The 13,919-nt window shown below is 41.2% G+C and overlaps 1 protein-coding gene across 1 annotated transcript in view; it reads left to right on the plus strand.

Moving 5' to 3' along the window:
- The window catches only part of abca7 (ATP-binding cassette, sub-family A (ABC1), member 7), a 29,484-nt gene that overhangs the window by 13,732 nt on the left and 1,833 nt on the right, over window positions 1-13,919 (plus strand). The window contains exons 20-47 of the mRNA XM_070908357.1: window positions 165-296; window positions 508-647; window positions 773-910; window positions 1,380-1,621; window positions 1,710-1,767; window positions 1,904-2,106; window positions 3,598-3,715; window positions 3,829-3,852; window positions 4,413-4,558; window positions 4,799-4,923; window positions 5,131-5,238; window positions 5,659-5,848; window positions 6,113-6,207; window positions 6,855-6,887; window positions 7,031-7,136; window positions 7,229-7,303; window positions 7,497-7,666; window positions 8,011-8,188; window positions 8,420-8,535; window positions 9,001-9,145; window positions 10,352-10,475; window positions 10,728-10,857; window positions 11,360-11,486; window positions 11,682-11,744; window positions 12,253-12,359; window positions 12,993-13,134; window positions 13,258-13,392; window positions 13,808-13,911. Coding sequence (XP_070764458.1) covers window positions 165-296; window positions 508-647; window positions 773-910; window positions 1,380-1,621; window positions 1,710-1,767; window positions 1,904-2,106; window positions 3,598-3,715; window positions 3,829-3,852; window positions 4,413-4,558; window positions 4,799-4,923; window positions 5,131-5,238; window positions 5,659-5,848; window positions 6,113-6,207; window positions 6,855-6,887; window positions 7,031-7,136; window positions 7,229-7,303; window positions 7,497-7,666; window positions 8,011-8,188; window positions 8,420-8,535; window positions 9,001-9,145; window positions 10,352-10,475; window positions 10,728-10,857; window positions 11,360-11,486; window positions 11,682-11,744; window positions 12,253-12,359; window positions 12,993-13,134; window positions 13,258-13,392; window positions 13,808-13,911 — 3,474 coding nt within the window. The remainder of the gene's footprint in view (window positions 1-164; window positions 297-507; window positions 648-772; window positions 911-1,379; window positions 1,622-1,709; window positions 1,768-1,903; window positions 2,107-3,597; window positions 3,716-3,828; window positions 3,853-4,412; window positions 4,559-4,798; window positions 4,924-5,130; window positions 5,239-5,658; window positions 5,849-6,112; window positions 6,208-6,854; window positions 6,888-7,030; window positions 7,137-7,228; window positions 7,304-7,496; window positions 7,667-8,010; window positions 8,189-8,419; window positions 8,536-9,000; window positions 9,146-10,351; window positions 10,476-10,727; window positions 10,858-11,359; window positions 11,487-11,681; window positions 11,745-12,252; window positions 12,360-12,992; window positions 13,135-13,257; window positions 13,393-13,807; window positions 13,912-13,919) is intronic.

The raw sequence follows: 13,919 nt of genomic DNA on the forward strand, positions 1-13,919 counted from the left end.
ATCTACAATACAGTCTCTCCATGTATAATTGATATAATGCCTTATAGGACGTATCTGTAAAAGGTATGAGATTAGGAGGGTGTAAGGTGGAAGGTGAGTGTAAACAAAGTATTATATTATTAAGTATATGGAGTATTTATTGTAATGCGTCTGATGTATGTCAGATCTGTCCTGACTGGCCTGTTCCCACCCACCTCGGGCACTGTGTACATCAAGGGGATGGACATCCGCCATGATATGGACATCATCCGGAGGACGCTGGGAGTTTGTCCACAACATAATGTCCTGTTTGACATGTAAGGCTTATCTTTTCAACGTCTGCTGTCATTGCACATTGTTTCTGATTTACTCTGGTTAGTTTTGATGAATTACAGAAATTCTGAAAAACACTAGATTATCTAGTAGTCCTGGCTTTCACCAGAAACTGCGCAGATGTTGTTGAAGGAGTAGATTGGTTTTAAACAGATTTTCATGTTCTCTCTCTGCATCTGTCTCTCTTTCTTTCAGACTAACAGTGGAGGAGCATGTGTGGTTTTATGGGTGTCTGAAGGGTTTATCTGAAGCAGAGGTGAAAGCTGAGCTGGACACCCTACTGGACGATGTCGGCCTGTTGCACAAACGACATGAACAGACCAAAAATCTCTCTGGTAAACTTGCTGATAAAAACATGTATAAAAAAACCTGACCCTCACTTTCATCAGTTTGTAGAATCACTGTACATTTCTTTGTGCAGAGGTGTGTCAACGTCTTCCTCGCTCTGTCTCTCTGTCAGGTGGTATGCAGAGGAAGCTGTCTGTGGCCATAGCGTTTGTTGGAGGCTCTAAGGTGGTTGTTCTAGATGAACCTACAGCCGGTGTTGATCCTTACTCCCGCAGAGGGATCTGGGATCTGCTGCTCAAATACCGCAAAGGTGCAGGACAAAAAGTGCTGTGGATCTCATAGTTTTTTTCTGAAAGGGGGGATAAGGGGAATCACATTTTAAAGGGCCACAAGCCAAAAAGATACTGCTGTAAATGAAAAGGCATGTCAGTCTGAACTGCCAAACCAACAGTGCTGTTTTAGAGTGACAGCCTTGTAGCTTTATTTGTCCTTACTTTAATTGAAATGTTACATAATTATACAAGAGTGGGCTTAAGAAAGTGCTGAAAAAATAGTGTATAGTTTCTCTCTCATCTAGTCTTTCTATTGTAACATTGCTGTAAAACCTGGGTATGCTTTTCTTTTAGGAGGTACTAGCTGTTATCTAGAGACTGGAAGGAAAGCACCCCATCTAAACCTGATTTAAGACCTACACGAAACTTACAAAATATAATAATACATTTTTAATAATAAAGTAAAAGAAACTGTCAATATGCGTCCATGCTGTCTTTCTCCATCAGACCGGACCATCATCCTGTCCACCCACTACATGGACGAGGCCGAGCTGCTAGCTGACCGGATTGCCATCATCTCCCAGGGGAAGCTGTGCTGCTGTGGCTCACCACTCTTCCTGAAATCCCACCTTGGATCTGGCTACTACCTCACTGTGATAAAGAGGGAGGGACTTAACACCAGCACTCCCAGCAGCACCAGTATCTGCACCAGCACCAGCATCAGCACCAACAAGCTGCCTCCTCTGAAGGTTTTTTTTTTAACTTAAACAGTCACATGTACATGCGTGTTATTTGTCAGCAACACTTTGCTTTACATTTATGTTGTTACATACACAGGACAGTGAGTCATCCATGAGTGAAGACACCGGGCTGGGAAGTGAGGAGAGCAGCTCATGTGAGTGTTTAAATGGCCTCTACAGTAAGTTGAGGTGGTTCAATGTTAGTTAAGTTAAACTAAGTTATTTCTTAGATAAGAAAGAAAGCTCTTATTCACCGTATGATCTCAAACCTTATCGTCGTCTCCATGGCAGACCTGGCGGCGTTGCTCTCCCTGGCACAGCACCACATCCCGGGAGCAAGGCTGGTGGAGGAGTTGGGGCGCGAGGCGGTGATCAACCTGCCGCAGGCTTCTGCCAAGAACAGCAGCCTGGGCGTCTTCCTGGCTGAACTGGATCAGAGGCTGACTGAGCTCGGCATCAGCAGCTACGGCCTGTCAGACAGCACACTGGAGGAGGTGAGACTTTGACTTTAAACTTAACTTGCAGATGACTGATACTGGCATAAACATGTCTCATGGGTTCTTCTGCCCTTGTTATGCATGTAGGTCCATAGCTATGCAGCAAGCTAAACACACTTATAAACACAACCAAGAAAGGTTGAGGACAGCAGTTGGCCTTGAAAGTTTTTACTTGAATCAATTATGAAACTGACAAGGGGTAGAGGTTGGGTAAAACCTAACAAATCCAATGATTTGATTACAAATCAGAAAAACAAGATAAACTATAACAAGAGTCAGACAAAGGCTACAAAAAGAATCAGTAGAGTAACAAGGAAACTAGATTCACAAAAATATAGACCAGATGTTCATTTAATTACGTTGTCCCTTGTGGCAGGAAGAAAATGTCATCAGTGAAAGATCAACATTAAGTATGTAGGAAGCAACAATAAATTAACAGTTTCTTAGATAACAGATAACAGATGCTTACATTAGCATCCGACAGCTAGTAATAGTAGCTAGTTTGGTTAGCAGTAAACTGATCACAGAAAATAAACGAATTTCAAATTAAAAAAAGCTGTAATAAAAGATGTTCAATATTTTGGTCACACATCTGACAAAATGGTGGATGTTACAATGTCAGTTAAACTGTTATAGAACTGTGTCAGTTGTGGTTGCTACTAGCAACAGAATGTTTAACTAAAACCAACTGCCGGTGTCAGAAAGGTCTTGTCTCCAACTCAAACATCACATCACGGCACACAACTGCAGCCTGCAAGGCCCTGAAACACGTTCATACTAACCTTTTTTCATGTTTGTTAAGAGTGTGTGTGTGTGTGTGTTTGTGTGTGTTTGTGTTTGTGTTTGTGTGTGTGTGTGTGTGTGTGTGTGTGTGTGTGTGTGTGTGTGTGTGTGTGTGTGTGTGTGTGTGTGTGTGTGTGTGTGTGTGTGTGTGTGTGTGTGTGTGTGTGTGTGTGTGTGTGACCATCTCACATTAGTGAGGCATTAGTCGTCCCACCTGTGTGATCTATAGGAGCTGAACCAGGTCTTATCTGGAGGGCTAGATATTTGTGGAGCAGCCATGGTCTTAATGGGTTTAATGTTAGCATCAGATTAGCCCTGACAGCGGACTTATGGAGCCGGATAAGTTTACTCCGTATGAATAAGCCACTCGCTCTCTCTCTCATCTGACCTGTGTAAAGCTACTGGATGCTCTTTTTTTACTGCCACCTGCTGTCTACAGCTTCAGCTATCAGGGCCTGAAGACAATTTCCAGGTTTGAAATGAATGTTTGAACTTAAAGCTGCTTTAGGGGAGAGGTTTCATTAAAAATTCACCCATCTTGGGCTGAAACAGAGAAGAGTATAATGTGTCCATTGAGACCTTGTAGATTTACCCTGTGTAATTCTCCACCCTCAGTTCTTTTCACACTAGATACCCCTTCAAAGAGCACCCTCTTGTGTTTGTAAGGAGGTGTCTTTTATCATGGCCATTCTGTTTTTTTTCCAGATCTTTTTGCGAGTGGCGGAGGAAACCGGCGTGGATGCTGAACCAGAGCAGCAGGCTGAATCTCCCCACAGGCGGCAGCCGTCAGCTGAGGGGCAACATGCTGAAGAACCAGAGACAGGTATAACACTCGCAGACACATAGATTTGTGTACATACCACACAGTGTTTCCATGTACAGTCAGTCTGCTGTTTTGTCTCCAACTATGACTGTTTGTTTCCATAATGCTCCCAGGAAGGAAAAGGCTTCGTAAGCAAGGTACAGATTACCACTCACTGAGAATCAAAAATAGATGGAAGAAGAAAGTGTCTTTATTTTTCCTCCAGATTAGATACACAGCATTTATCTTCACTCTGTATTTGTTAAATAAGAGGAATTTAACTGATTATGGGTTCATGAAAGCTAACATGCACATGCACATAACATTCCCAATTTTACACGCACTCAGTGTTTCCTCCTCGAACGTAATGTTAAAGGCACTGACAAAGCATTAAGATCATAATGGGACATAAACTCTCCCTTAAAACCAGACGGACAAAGATCTTTAAGGTTTAGTAAGCCATATTGAGCCATCACACACCACACCTTATTTAGTAGTAATAGACAAACTGTGTGCTACGTGGCTGCCTTTAGATTAAAATGTGTAGTCAGCTATTCATGTCATGTCATGTCATTAGTCATGTCATATTTCTACTCTTCTGTGGCTCCGATCTGACAAGAGTCTCCGTCGTATCAAAGTGGACAGTGACCGGAGTCTATGTATTTATCAGCTCAATACGTCAGTGCAAGCTCTCACGCCGTGTTTATCCTGCTTGCAGAACCTCAGGAGACTGACCCCCTTAGTGGAGATGGCCGAGGCGGGGTCCCCATGACCGGCTGGTGGCTGACCTGGCAGCAGCTGAGGGCTCTCTTCATCAAACGCTGGCTTTATGCTCGAAGGAGCCGCAGGGGCTTCTTCGCTCAGGTGATGACAAACATCAGCAGCAGCTGTTAGAGAGCTTATGGTTTATGGTTTCCATAATGAAAACAAGTGCTGTCCCCACTTTGTCAGGTAGTTGACTAATCAGTTGTTAGGGGCTTTGTTGACTAAGAAATAGTCAACTACTTATTTTGTGGTGTTTCTAAGGTGAATTAGCTGTTGAGAATGGGACATTCTCTTTGTAAGTTGAGAAGTTTTTCAGCTGAAGGTTGATTTGTGCTTCAGGTTGTCCTGCCTGCTGTGTTCGTGCTGGTCGCTCTGCTCTTCAGCCTCATTGTGCCTCCCTTTGGGAAGTACCCCGCCCTGGAGTTGCAGCCCTGGATGTACGGAGAACAGTACACTTTCTTCAGGTAGGCCTGCACTCAAATATTCACCATTACGGTAGTCAGAAAAAGGTTCTTAATCAGTTTCTGTTGCAGTGAATTATTTTCTACTCCGTCACAAGTAACCAACTACGTAGGGTTTAATTCTGTGAAATAATCTGGTCGTTTTCTTCTCTTGATGCCTTGTTATTATTATTTTGACAAGCTTCTTTGCCTCTGGTTTAATATTTGCAGCAACGACGCACCTGGGAACTCAGCCATGGAGAACCTGCTGGAAGCTCTGCTGGACCAGCCAGGTTTTGGTACCAAGTGCATGGAGAAAGAACAAGAAGACAACAGCACGTAAGACAACCCCTGTAAATATAATTATGTGTCTCAGAAGCATCAGAAGGAACAGGAAATGAAAGGAACAGTAAGGAAGATAGTGGGACACATTCTGGCTCTAAGACATCAGGATTTTAAACATAGTGCAAAGAAATAACAGAAAAACGTACGATAGACCCCAAAAAGTTACTATCAATTTACTACAAATGAGAGATAAAACAGAGCATTTAGTGATTAAAAACATGCATTCGGAAACATTACAAAAACAATCCTTACATAGGCATTATTGTTTAGGGTAAAAGTAAAAACTGTGCACCTCATCCTGTGATCTTCACAAAGTGTAGTCTTTTGATTGATGTTATTAAGTATTGATTAACTCCGCTGAGACAAAACCACAAACCTTCACTCCATGCTCACTCCCTGTTCTCCCTGCAGGAGTCCTCAGTGTGAAGGCCAGCGGGGCGGCCTCTTCATGCGCCCACAGGTCTCCTTCTCCACCTGGCAAATGTTCAGCAGAGGCAACTGGAGCAGAGACAGACCATCTCCTGAATGTGAGTGTAGCTCAGAGGACGTCCGCCGGATGCTCCCCGACTGCCCGCAGGGTGCCGGTGGACTGCCCCCTCCACAGGTCAGTGAGGTGTCAGATCAGGACTGATTTATAAATCTGACTTCTGCATCAGGGATTACAGATCGGACTGAGAATATCACCAGTGCACTTTCACATGCTAAAATGAAATGACCATACCTTTTTAAAATGGAGCAAAGTAAAAGCACATACACAGGATATTTAAGTTAAGTGTTATTGAATCTAACAACAATCTGGTTATCATATGGTGAAATATTGTAGCATGTGTCTAAATCTGGCTCTTGAGATTTCTTTGTTTTCTTTTAGATTAAGAGGTCGACTGGAGACGTCCTCCAAAACCTGACAGGTTATAACATCTCTGATTACCTGGTGAAAACGTACTCTCAGATCCTCAAGAAAAGGTGCTTCATTCAACAAAATACAATTGCATGCGTTACTATTTGGTATTCTGCTACTTTTGTTTAATGGTTTAGGTTTTTGGGTTTGATGTAGATTACTAAGGATAAATGCAAGAGGTCTAAAATACATTACCATTGCTCTCCTGCCCTGTGGTGTTTGGAAATGGAGCTTTAAAAAATTGCAACCTCCATCTTTGATGTCAGCGATCACTTATATTTGATAAAATGTATTTCTTCCTTCCTTTCTTGCCTTTAATTTGATCACAAAAGTCTTTTTTTTCATATTTATTTGTAGCCTACATACCATTTGACTCTCAAAGTTATTGTTTTGTATTTAAGCTGCCAATAGCTGATTTATTTTTAGGGGGGTGACATGCAATATCTTTTCACTTTGCGTAGAGCATTTCGACCATCGTGAAGTACTCCAATTGTCCCTTAAACCAGTCTGATGACATGAGAAGAATGGAAATACATTAATGTTTTGTGTAAAACAATGTGTGTCATTTTGGAGTGAATACTGACATAATTTGGATATCAAAAGACAGATAGCTGTAGTTAGAACACTGATGTTAATGTAGAACATTAAAGCGTTTATTTCCCTGTTATTTTTTCCTCACATATTCACTCTTTTCCCTCCGTGTCATTAACAGCCTAAAAACCAAGAAGTGGGTGAATGAATTCAGGTAAGCTGCTGGTGTAAAATATTTTGGAAGCAAAATATCTGCAGTATTTACTGCCTGAGCCTAAACTTTACTCTTCTGAGGGATGGACAAGAAACAAACTGTCGTACATTGAAGTTATTAAAAGTTTCATTTCTGTGTTGCAGATACGGAGGCTTCTCCCTCGGGGGCAGTGCCGCCCAGACTTTATCTCAGGTCCACCATGTCCAAGACTCTGTCGTGGCGATCAGGACTCGTTACCGAATTCCACAGGTATACAAGAGGTTTCAGATTTCATGTTTTACTGAACCTGCTGTTTTCTTGAATGTCCTTAATGTTTTCTGATGTTCTTTGATTTGTCACAGAACAGTTCACTGGATCATCTACTAAACAAACTGCCAGGTATTCTAGGAGGACTGAACAGTGAAAACAATGTCAAGGTAAATGTGTTTCTGTTTATCCGTCTTCTCTCTTCATTGTGTCTAACATAATAAGACACATATTTCAAGTGTTTTATGTGTCTGGCTCCATATAGCTGTGTTTTTTTTCTGTCAACAACTTGCCAAATGACTTTTTCCAGCAGCTACAATTGAATGTTCTAGTGAAAAATGTTCCTCTCTTTGCTGTACTCAGGTGTGGTACAATAACAAAGGATGGCATGCCATGGTGTCATTTGTCAACGTGATGAACAACGGCCTGCTGAGAGCGAGTCTGCCACCAGGCCCAGAGAGGAGAAGACACGGCATCACTGCCTACAACCACCCGCTCAACCTCACCAAGGAACAACTCACCGAAATGGCCATGTTAGTTCACTGCTGTGGAGTTTTTAGGTTGATGTTGGTAGATTTGGTTTCTTGTGCTTGTTATATTTCCCCCCATTTGTCTCAAGAGCTATATTCATATTAGTCAGGACACTTTAAACTTCCTTCAGCTAGTAATCAATCAGACTTAAAGTCTCTGATTTTGATGTTAGAAAGCTGCGACTAAAAGTCAAGTTACACAGAAAATGGCATTTCATTAATTGAATATCAGAAATAAAAAAGAGGACAAAATGTGAGTTGTAAAATACATAGGTGGACCATGTATGTTTTTCTGTATGTTAATTTGTTTTTCTGTGCCTGACTTGTGTTTTTCCCTCCTCTGTCAGGATGACCACATCAGTGGATGTTCTGGTTTCCATATGCGTGATCTTTGCCATGTCCTTTGTACCGGCCAGCTTCGTCCTTTTTCTGATTGAGGAACGAGTCAGCAAAGCCAAACACCTACAGTTTGTCAGCGGGGTCAAACCGATCCTCTACTGGCTGGCCAACTTCACATGGGACATGGTCAGTGCTCCAGAGAAAGAAGACATTTTCTTTACTTTATCAGCCACAAGTCCCGCACTTGTTATAGTGTGAGGTTTTCACAATGTGACAACTATGTCATCTCCAGTCAATTATCTGCCGTAGAGGATTTTAAATGGAAAAATAATATTCACTGGATAGACTACTTTTTTTTAGCACACATAAGAGAAAGACTTCATCTTTTTATGAAGTTTTGTGTTGTCATCTTGTCAGTTGAACTACACCGTCCCGGCCACCATGGTGGTGCTGATCTTCGTCGGTTTCCAGCAGAAGTCGTACGTCTCAGAGACCAACCTGCCTGCTCTGATCCTGCTGCTCCTGCTCTATGGGTACGTTCAGGCAGACTCCACTGACTTCTGTCCATGCTGTTGCACTTTTATTATCATGCATCATCAATATTGTAATCTAATTGTCTCATTCATTCACCAGAGATTATTCTCACCAGCATGTTGCACTTAATTGGGATTCATTTCACAGCCTGGGAACATCCTGTGTACTTGAGACATCATGAGCTTGAGTCTTGATTTTGATTTTGATTTTTCCTTGTCTTTTTGCTCTTTACATAACTACAAACATGTTTGCAGTTGTAATCTTTAAATTATCTCAGGATGATTTCTATTATGGAATTGAATAAACCCCCAAGCCAAAAATACAATTTACTATTATGATGCAACATTTTCTCATTTTCGTCTCTCTCTGTAAACAAAGTCTCTATTGTCCCAGTTGGACAATGGTCTGTAACAAAAGTAATGTATCTGTCTTCACGAATTGAATAACTTAATCATCCATTGTAGGTGGTCCATCACCCCTCTGATGTACCCAGCATCCTTTGTGTTCACCGTCCCCAGCACAGCCTATGTCGTTCTGACTTCCATCAACCTCTTCATCGGAATCAACGGCAGCATCGCCACCTTCGTCCTGGAGCTGTTTGTTGACGAGGTACAAATGGCACCAGCCTGTACAGGCAGGAGAAAGTAGTCCTTATTTATTGGCTTCATAATAATAAGACGTAAGGCCCAGAGATGCATAAACATTAAACTATAAAGCGGCTATACAGTTATACGTAACAGACCAAGCTTGAATTCAATCACATCAAGCTCTTAACTTGAAAGGTTTGAGAATGTTACCAAAGAAAAGATGGGAATGTTATGAGTTTCAAGGACCTGAAACAAAACTATACATTAAACAACCAGGACTATTTCCGATAACGGACTTTTATGACAGAGAAATTAAGCAAAATTTAAATGTAGATAGAAATTGAATAATGGGGACCATAATTGGGGTGTACAATGCAAAGAAATATAGAATAATATCAACATCACCTCCGCACCTAATGGAGAGAAGAGAAACACAACATTATATATAAAGTTGAAATGGGAAAAAGAACTAGGTGTGAATATTACAGAAGAAGAATAGTTGCATATTTGGAGAACACAACAGTCTACAACATCCTCACGTATTTGGAGAGAACACTGTTGAAAGAACATAATTAGATTCTTTATTACACCCAAAATGAAGAGCAAATACATGTCTATAGCACAGCCATGTTGGAGGGGATGTGGGCAATAATTGTAGCAGTCTCATGTTTTTTGGCTTTGTCCTAATATTGTACAGTTTTGGGAAAATGTGCATATGGTTATTATCAAAATTCTGGGATATGATATACCTAAGTCATGTATAGTGCTGTAGTTTGGTAATCTGACAGGAGATGTTGTGTTAAGAGCAGACAGATATTTGATTAAAGTCTTGTTGGCAGCTTGTAAGAAGACCATTACGAAGAGATGAGAGAGGCAACACAGACAGATGGCTTAAAATTGTGAATGAAATGTATGATATGGAACAATTGACTCATAGGATAAGAGCTCAGGAGGAACGATGTCAAGAGAAATGGGGAAAAATGAATAATGTTTACATGTCAAAGACAAGATAAGGGAATGAATATGCCACATTGTTTTTTGTGTGTGCGATCCTTTTGTATTGAAAACAAATATAAAGGAAAGTATTATGGAAGTGAGGTAGGAAAGCCAGTCTTGATATATTGAGCAGTAATCACTTAGTTATTCTGTGCAATGTGACAAAAGAGATCATTTTATTTAATGCTCCTTAATCTAGTCTGTGATTTCTGGGTGATTTTTTTCTGTCCAGCATCTGAACAAAGTGAACAGGATCCTGAAGAAGGTGTTTCTCATCTTCCCTCATTTCTGCCTCGGACGAGGACTCATCGACATGGCCAAAAACCAGGCCATGGCCGACGCCTTCCAGAGACTAGGTACCTATATATCCGCCTCTGAATACTGTAGATATCTACCATCCTTCAGTATGTCAAAGCTGAAAATGATTTTACCCCAATTAACCGTATTTTTTTATGGTAGCTTCTCATAGTTGTGGTGATTGTGCACTGCAGTATGAGTATATAGCATACAATAAATGTAAATGTTATGCAGCAAACACATAGGACAAAAGATATAGAAAGATACATGTATGTAAAGAGTGTCTTTGTATGTGGTTCTACCTCCTCCAGGCACAAAGCAAACTCTGGACCCTCTTCAGTGGGACTTTGTAGGGAAGAACCTGTTTGCGATGGCAGCTGAAGGTGTTATCTTCTTCATCTTCACCATAATGCTACAGTACAAGTTCTTCATTCGCTTTAGGTAAAAACAACGTTTAAAACAACTCTCTCAATGGACAGAAGAACCTCTCTGCTTTTCCTATTTTTCATCCCATTACTTCTCTACCATACATCAGATGATTATGTCAGTCTTTCAACATAATTACTGTCTTTGTTATGGTTCCCTCTTCTTTCCTTGGATGGTTGAGCAGCAGGAGTTTAAGCTTATAGTACTGTTGCACTTCCCGTAAGTTGTGCATGTGTGTCAGATAAACAAATGAAATGTCAAACAAAGTCAGAAATTAATCATGAAATAATTTTACAGGTATTGAAGTTTTACTAAAATGCAGATGCAGTTGGAACCGAGCTGTTGCATCTGTACCAAAATGATTGTGAAGCAGGATATTTCTAAAAGCAGATAAGATTAATAAAAGTGAAACTAATTAATGCCCTCTGTGTAAAAACAGGAGACAGATAGCTTTCATAGTTAGATAGCTCCACAGCAAACTGAATGATGCAGGGTGATCTTATATCCCTCTGTTCAGGCCGTGGTGGGTCGAGCCTGAGATGCCTCCTCTTGGTCCAGAGGATGAGGACATCGCCAGGGAGAGAGAGAGAGTCATAAGTGGCAGAGCCCAATCCGACATCCTCACCATGATAGACCTGAGCAAGGTACAACCAGCATACAAGCCTAAAAAGTCAAAGTGAAACTGTTGTACGCTTTTGTGGCTGAATGGCAGCAAATCTCCAAATTCAGTTAACCCCAAGCTTTGATGAATAAAATAACAAATACAAAACATTCAAACCATTTATCAAATCAATTATTAAATTGACAGACTGCATCATTGTGATCCTTTTGTTTTGCAGGTTTATAAAGCGGGCAGGAAGCCGGCAGTGGATCGTCTCTGCCTCGGGATTCCCCGTGGCGAGGTGAGAGATATACACACACCGAAAGCAGCACTCATTACATTATAGTACAATGAAAACACACACATTGTCTGACTTTTGTCCTAATCAGCACGGTGTTTATCAGCCATGTATATCTGCTGTAGATACAGTCACTATGAGAAATCATTGCTAATCATCAGTTTCATTGATGAATCACTTCCCAGTCATTATTTTGCCACAGCTGCTGCTGAAACTACTACTAGTGTTAGTATTGCTGCTCCTGATGCTATTACTGTAACTGTTATATATAATAATACTTCCACAATTGGTGCTGCGGTTTCTAAAAATACTGCTGCTGCCGCTAATATTGCTCCTGCTCGGCTACTTCTGCTACAGCTGCTTCTACAGCTACAACCCCAACTATTACTACTGCTGCTACTGTCGAGTGAAACATCGTTTATATTTTTGCTAGGTTTTGACTAAGGGAATGGTCCCAGCTGCTGTATGTATAGAGATAATTGTAACTTGATGTTGTTGTTTATGTGTCCAGTGTTTTGGCCTGCTGGGGGTGAACGGAGCAGGGAAGACCTCTACATTTCGCATGCTGACCGGAGACACAGCCATCACCTATGGAGAGGCTTTCCTTAATCACCACAGGTACAAACCTCCTCCACGACCCAGTTATTCAACATTTACAAAGGGTTTGTTCTACTAAGAGTACACATGAAGTGTCCCTTTTGAGATGTTTGGGAGAGAGCCTGTCCTGGATATAAGAGGACAGGAATGTGGATGTGAAGCTGAATTAACCCACATGATAAGCTATGGAAAATGTGGTTTAAAAAAAAAAACACATTAAACATTCAAAGTAACTATTCACTGAATTTCCTCACGATATTCAGTTATTTGACAATTAAATATCAACATCCATAAACTTTGAAATCAGCTATAGCAGTAGTTATGGTCATAACTTTAGTAGTAGCAGTCGCAGTTGCAGTTGCAGTAGTAGTAGTAGTAGTAGTAGTAGTAGTACTGGTGGTCATGGTAATAGAGTAATCATCCTAATAGAGACAGTAGTTGTTGAAGTACTAGTAATAGGCCGCCTTTTTGGGTGTACCATTTGCATAGTAGTATGAGTACTAAAGGGGTGATAGTGTTAAGAAACTTTGGAACATCAGTAGTAGAAGAGGGTTCGTAATACCAGTACAATGACTGAAGTAGTAGTAACAGCAGCCGTTGTGGCAGTATTAGTATTGTCAGCCGTGTGAAACTGTGTGTTTCTCTGGTTCTCAGTGTGCTGACAGAGATGGAGCGAGTCCACCAGCTGATGGGTTACTGTCCACAGTTTGACGCCATCAGCGACCTGCTGACGGGTCGGGAACATCTGGAGCTATTCGCCCGCCTGCGGGGAGTGCCAGAGGAGTCTGTCGCCAAGGTAACGTAAAGGAGCAGTTCACCTCAAAACTGAAATTAGGTAAAAATTTATGTGGAGCAACAGGTATATTAAGCTGCACTGTGCAGGATTATATAGTAATGTACCTTCTCTGCTGTCCTGTAGGTGGCGCAGTGGGGGGTGAAGAAGCTAGGACTGACCCAGTACGCTGAGCGGGTTGCTGGAGGCTACAGCGGAGGCAACAAGAGAAAACTCTCCACTGCCATCTCCCTCATCGGGGCTCCGCCTGTTATATTCCTGGTGAGAATCGAACATTAGAATTCAGCAACATTTACTGTCACCTCGTACAACATTTTCCTCCACTGTAGAAAACAATGATCAGTATCACCTGTTGGATAAACATGGGACATGCCTCTGAATTTACAGTTATAGTTGAATAAATAACATTTTGAACATTAAAAGTACATACATATCTCTACATATTGTACAAGATTACATAACAATTCTTGCATATAAAACTTAACCGCATCACTATTCTCAAAATCCTTTTAAACTCTTTCTCCCTTGATGATGTGGTTAGTTAATAACTTACCACTACAGTAATATCTGTTTTAGTTCTTGCCTAAAGTGTGTCCAGTAGTGTTGCTGAAATGTATTTGTATTTTGACTTGCATATTTGTTTCCTTGATGCTTTGATTTCTGTAATTCTTATTAGGATGAGCCCACAACTGGCATGGACCCAAAAGCCAAAAGGTTTCTGTGGAATTGCATCCTCAGCGTCACCAAAGAGGGAAGAGCTGTAGTTCTCACCTCCCACAGGTAGGAGG

The sequence above is a fragment of the Enoplosus armatus genome, chromosome 7 (genome assembly GCF_043641665.1).
Source record: "Enoplosus armatus isolate fEnoArm2 chromosome 7, fEnoArm2.hap1, whole genome shotgun sequence".
Lineage (NCBI taxonomy): Eukaryota > Metazoa > Chordata > Actinopteri > Centrarchiformes > Enoplosidae > Enoplosus > Enoplosus armatus.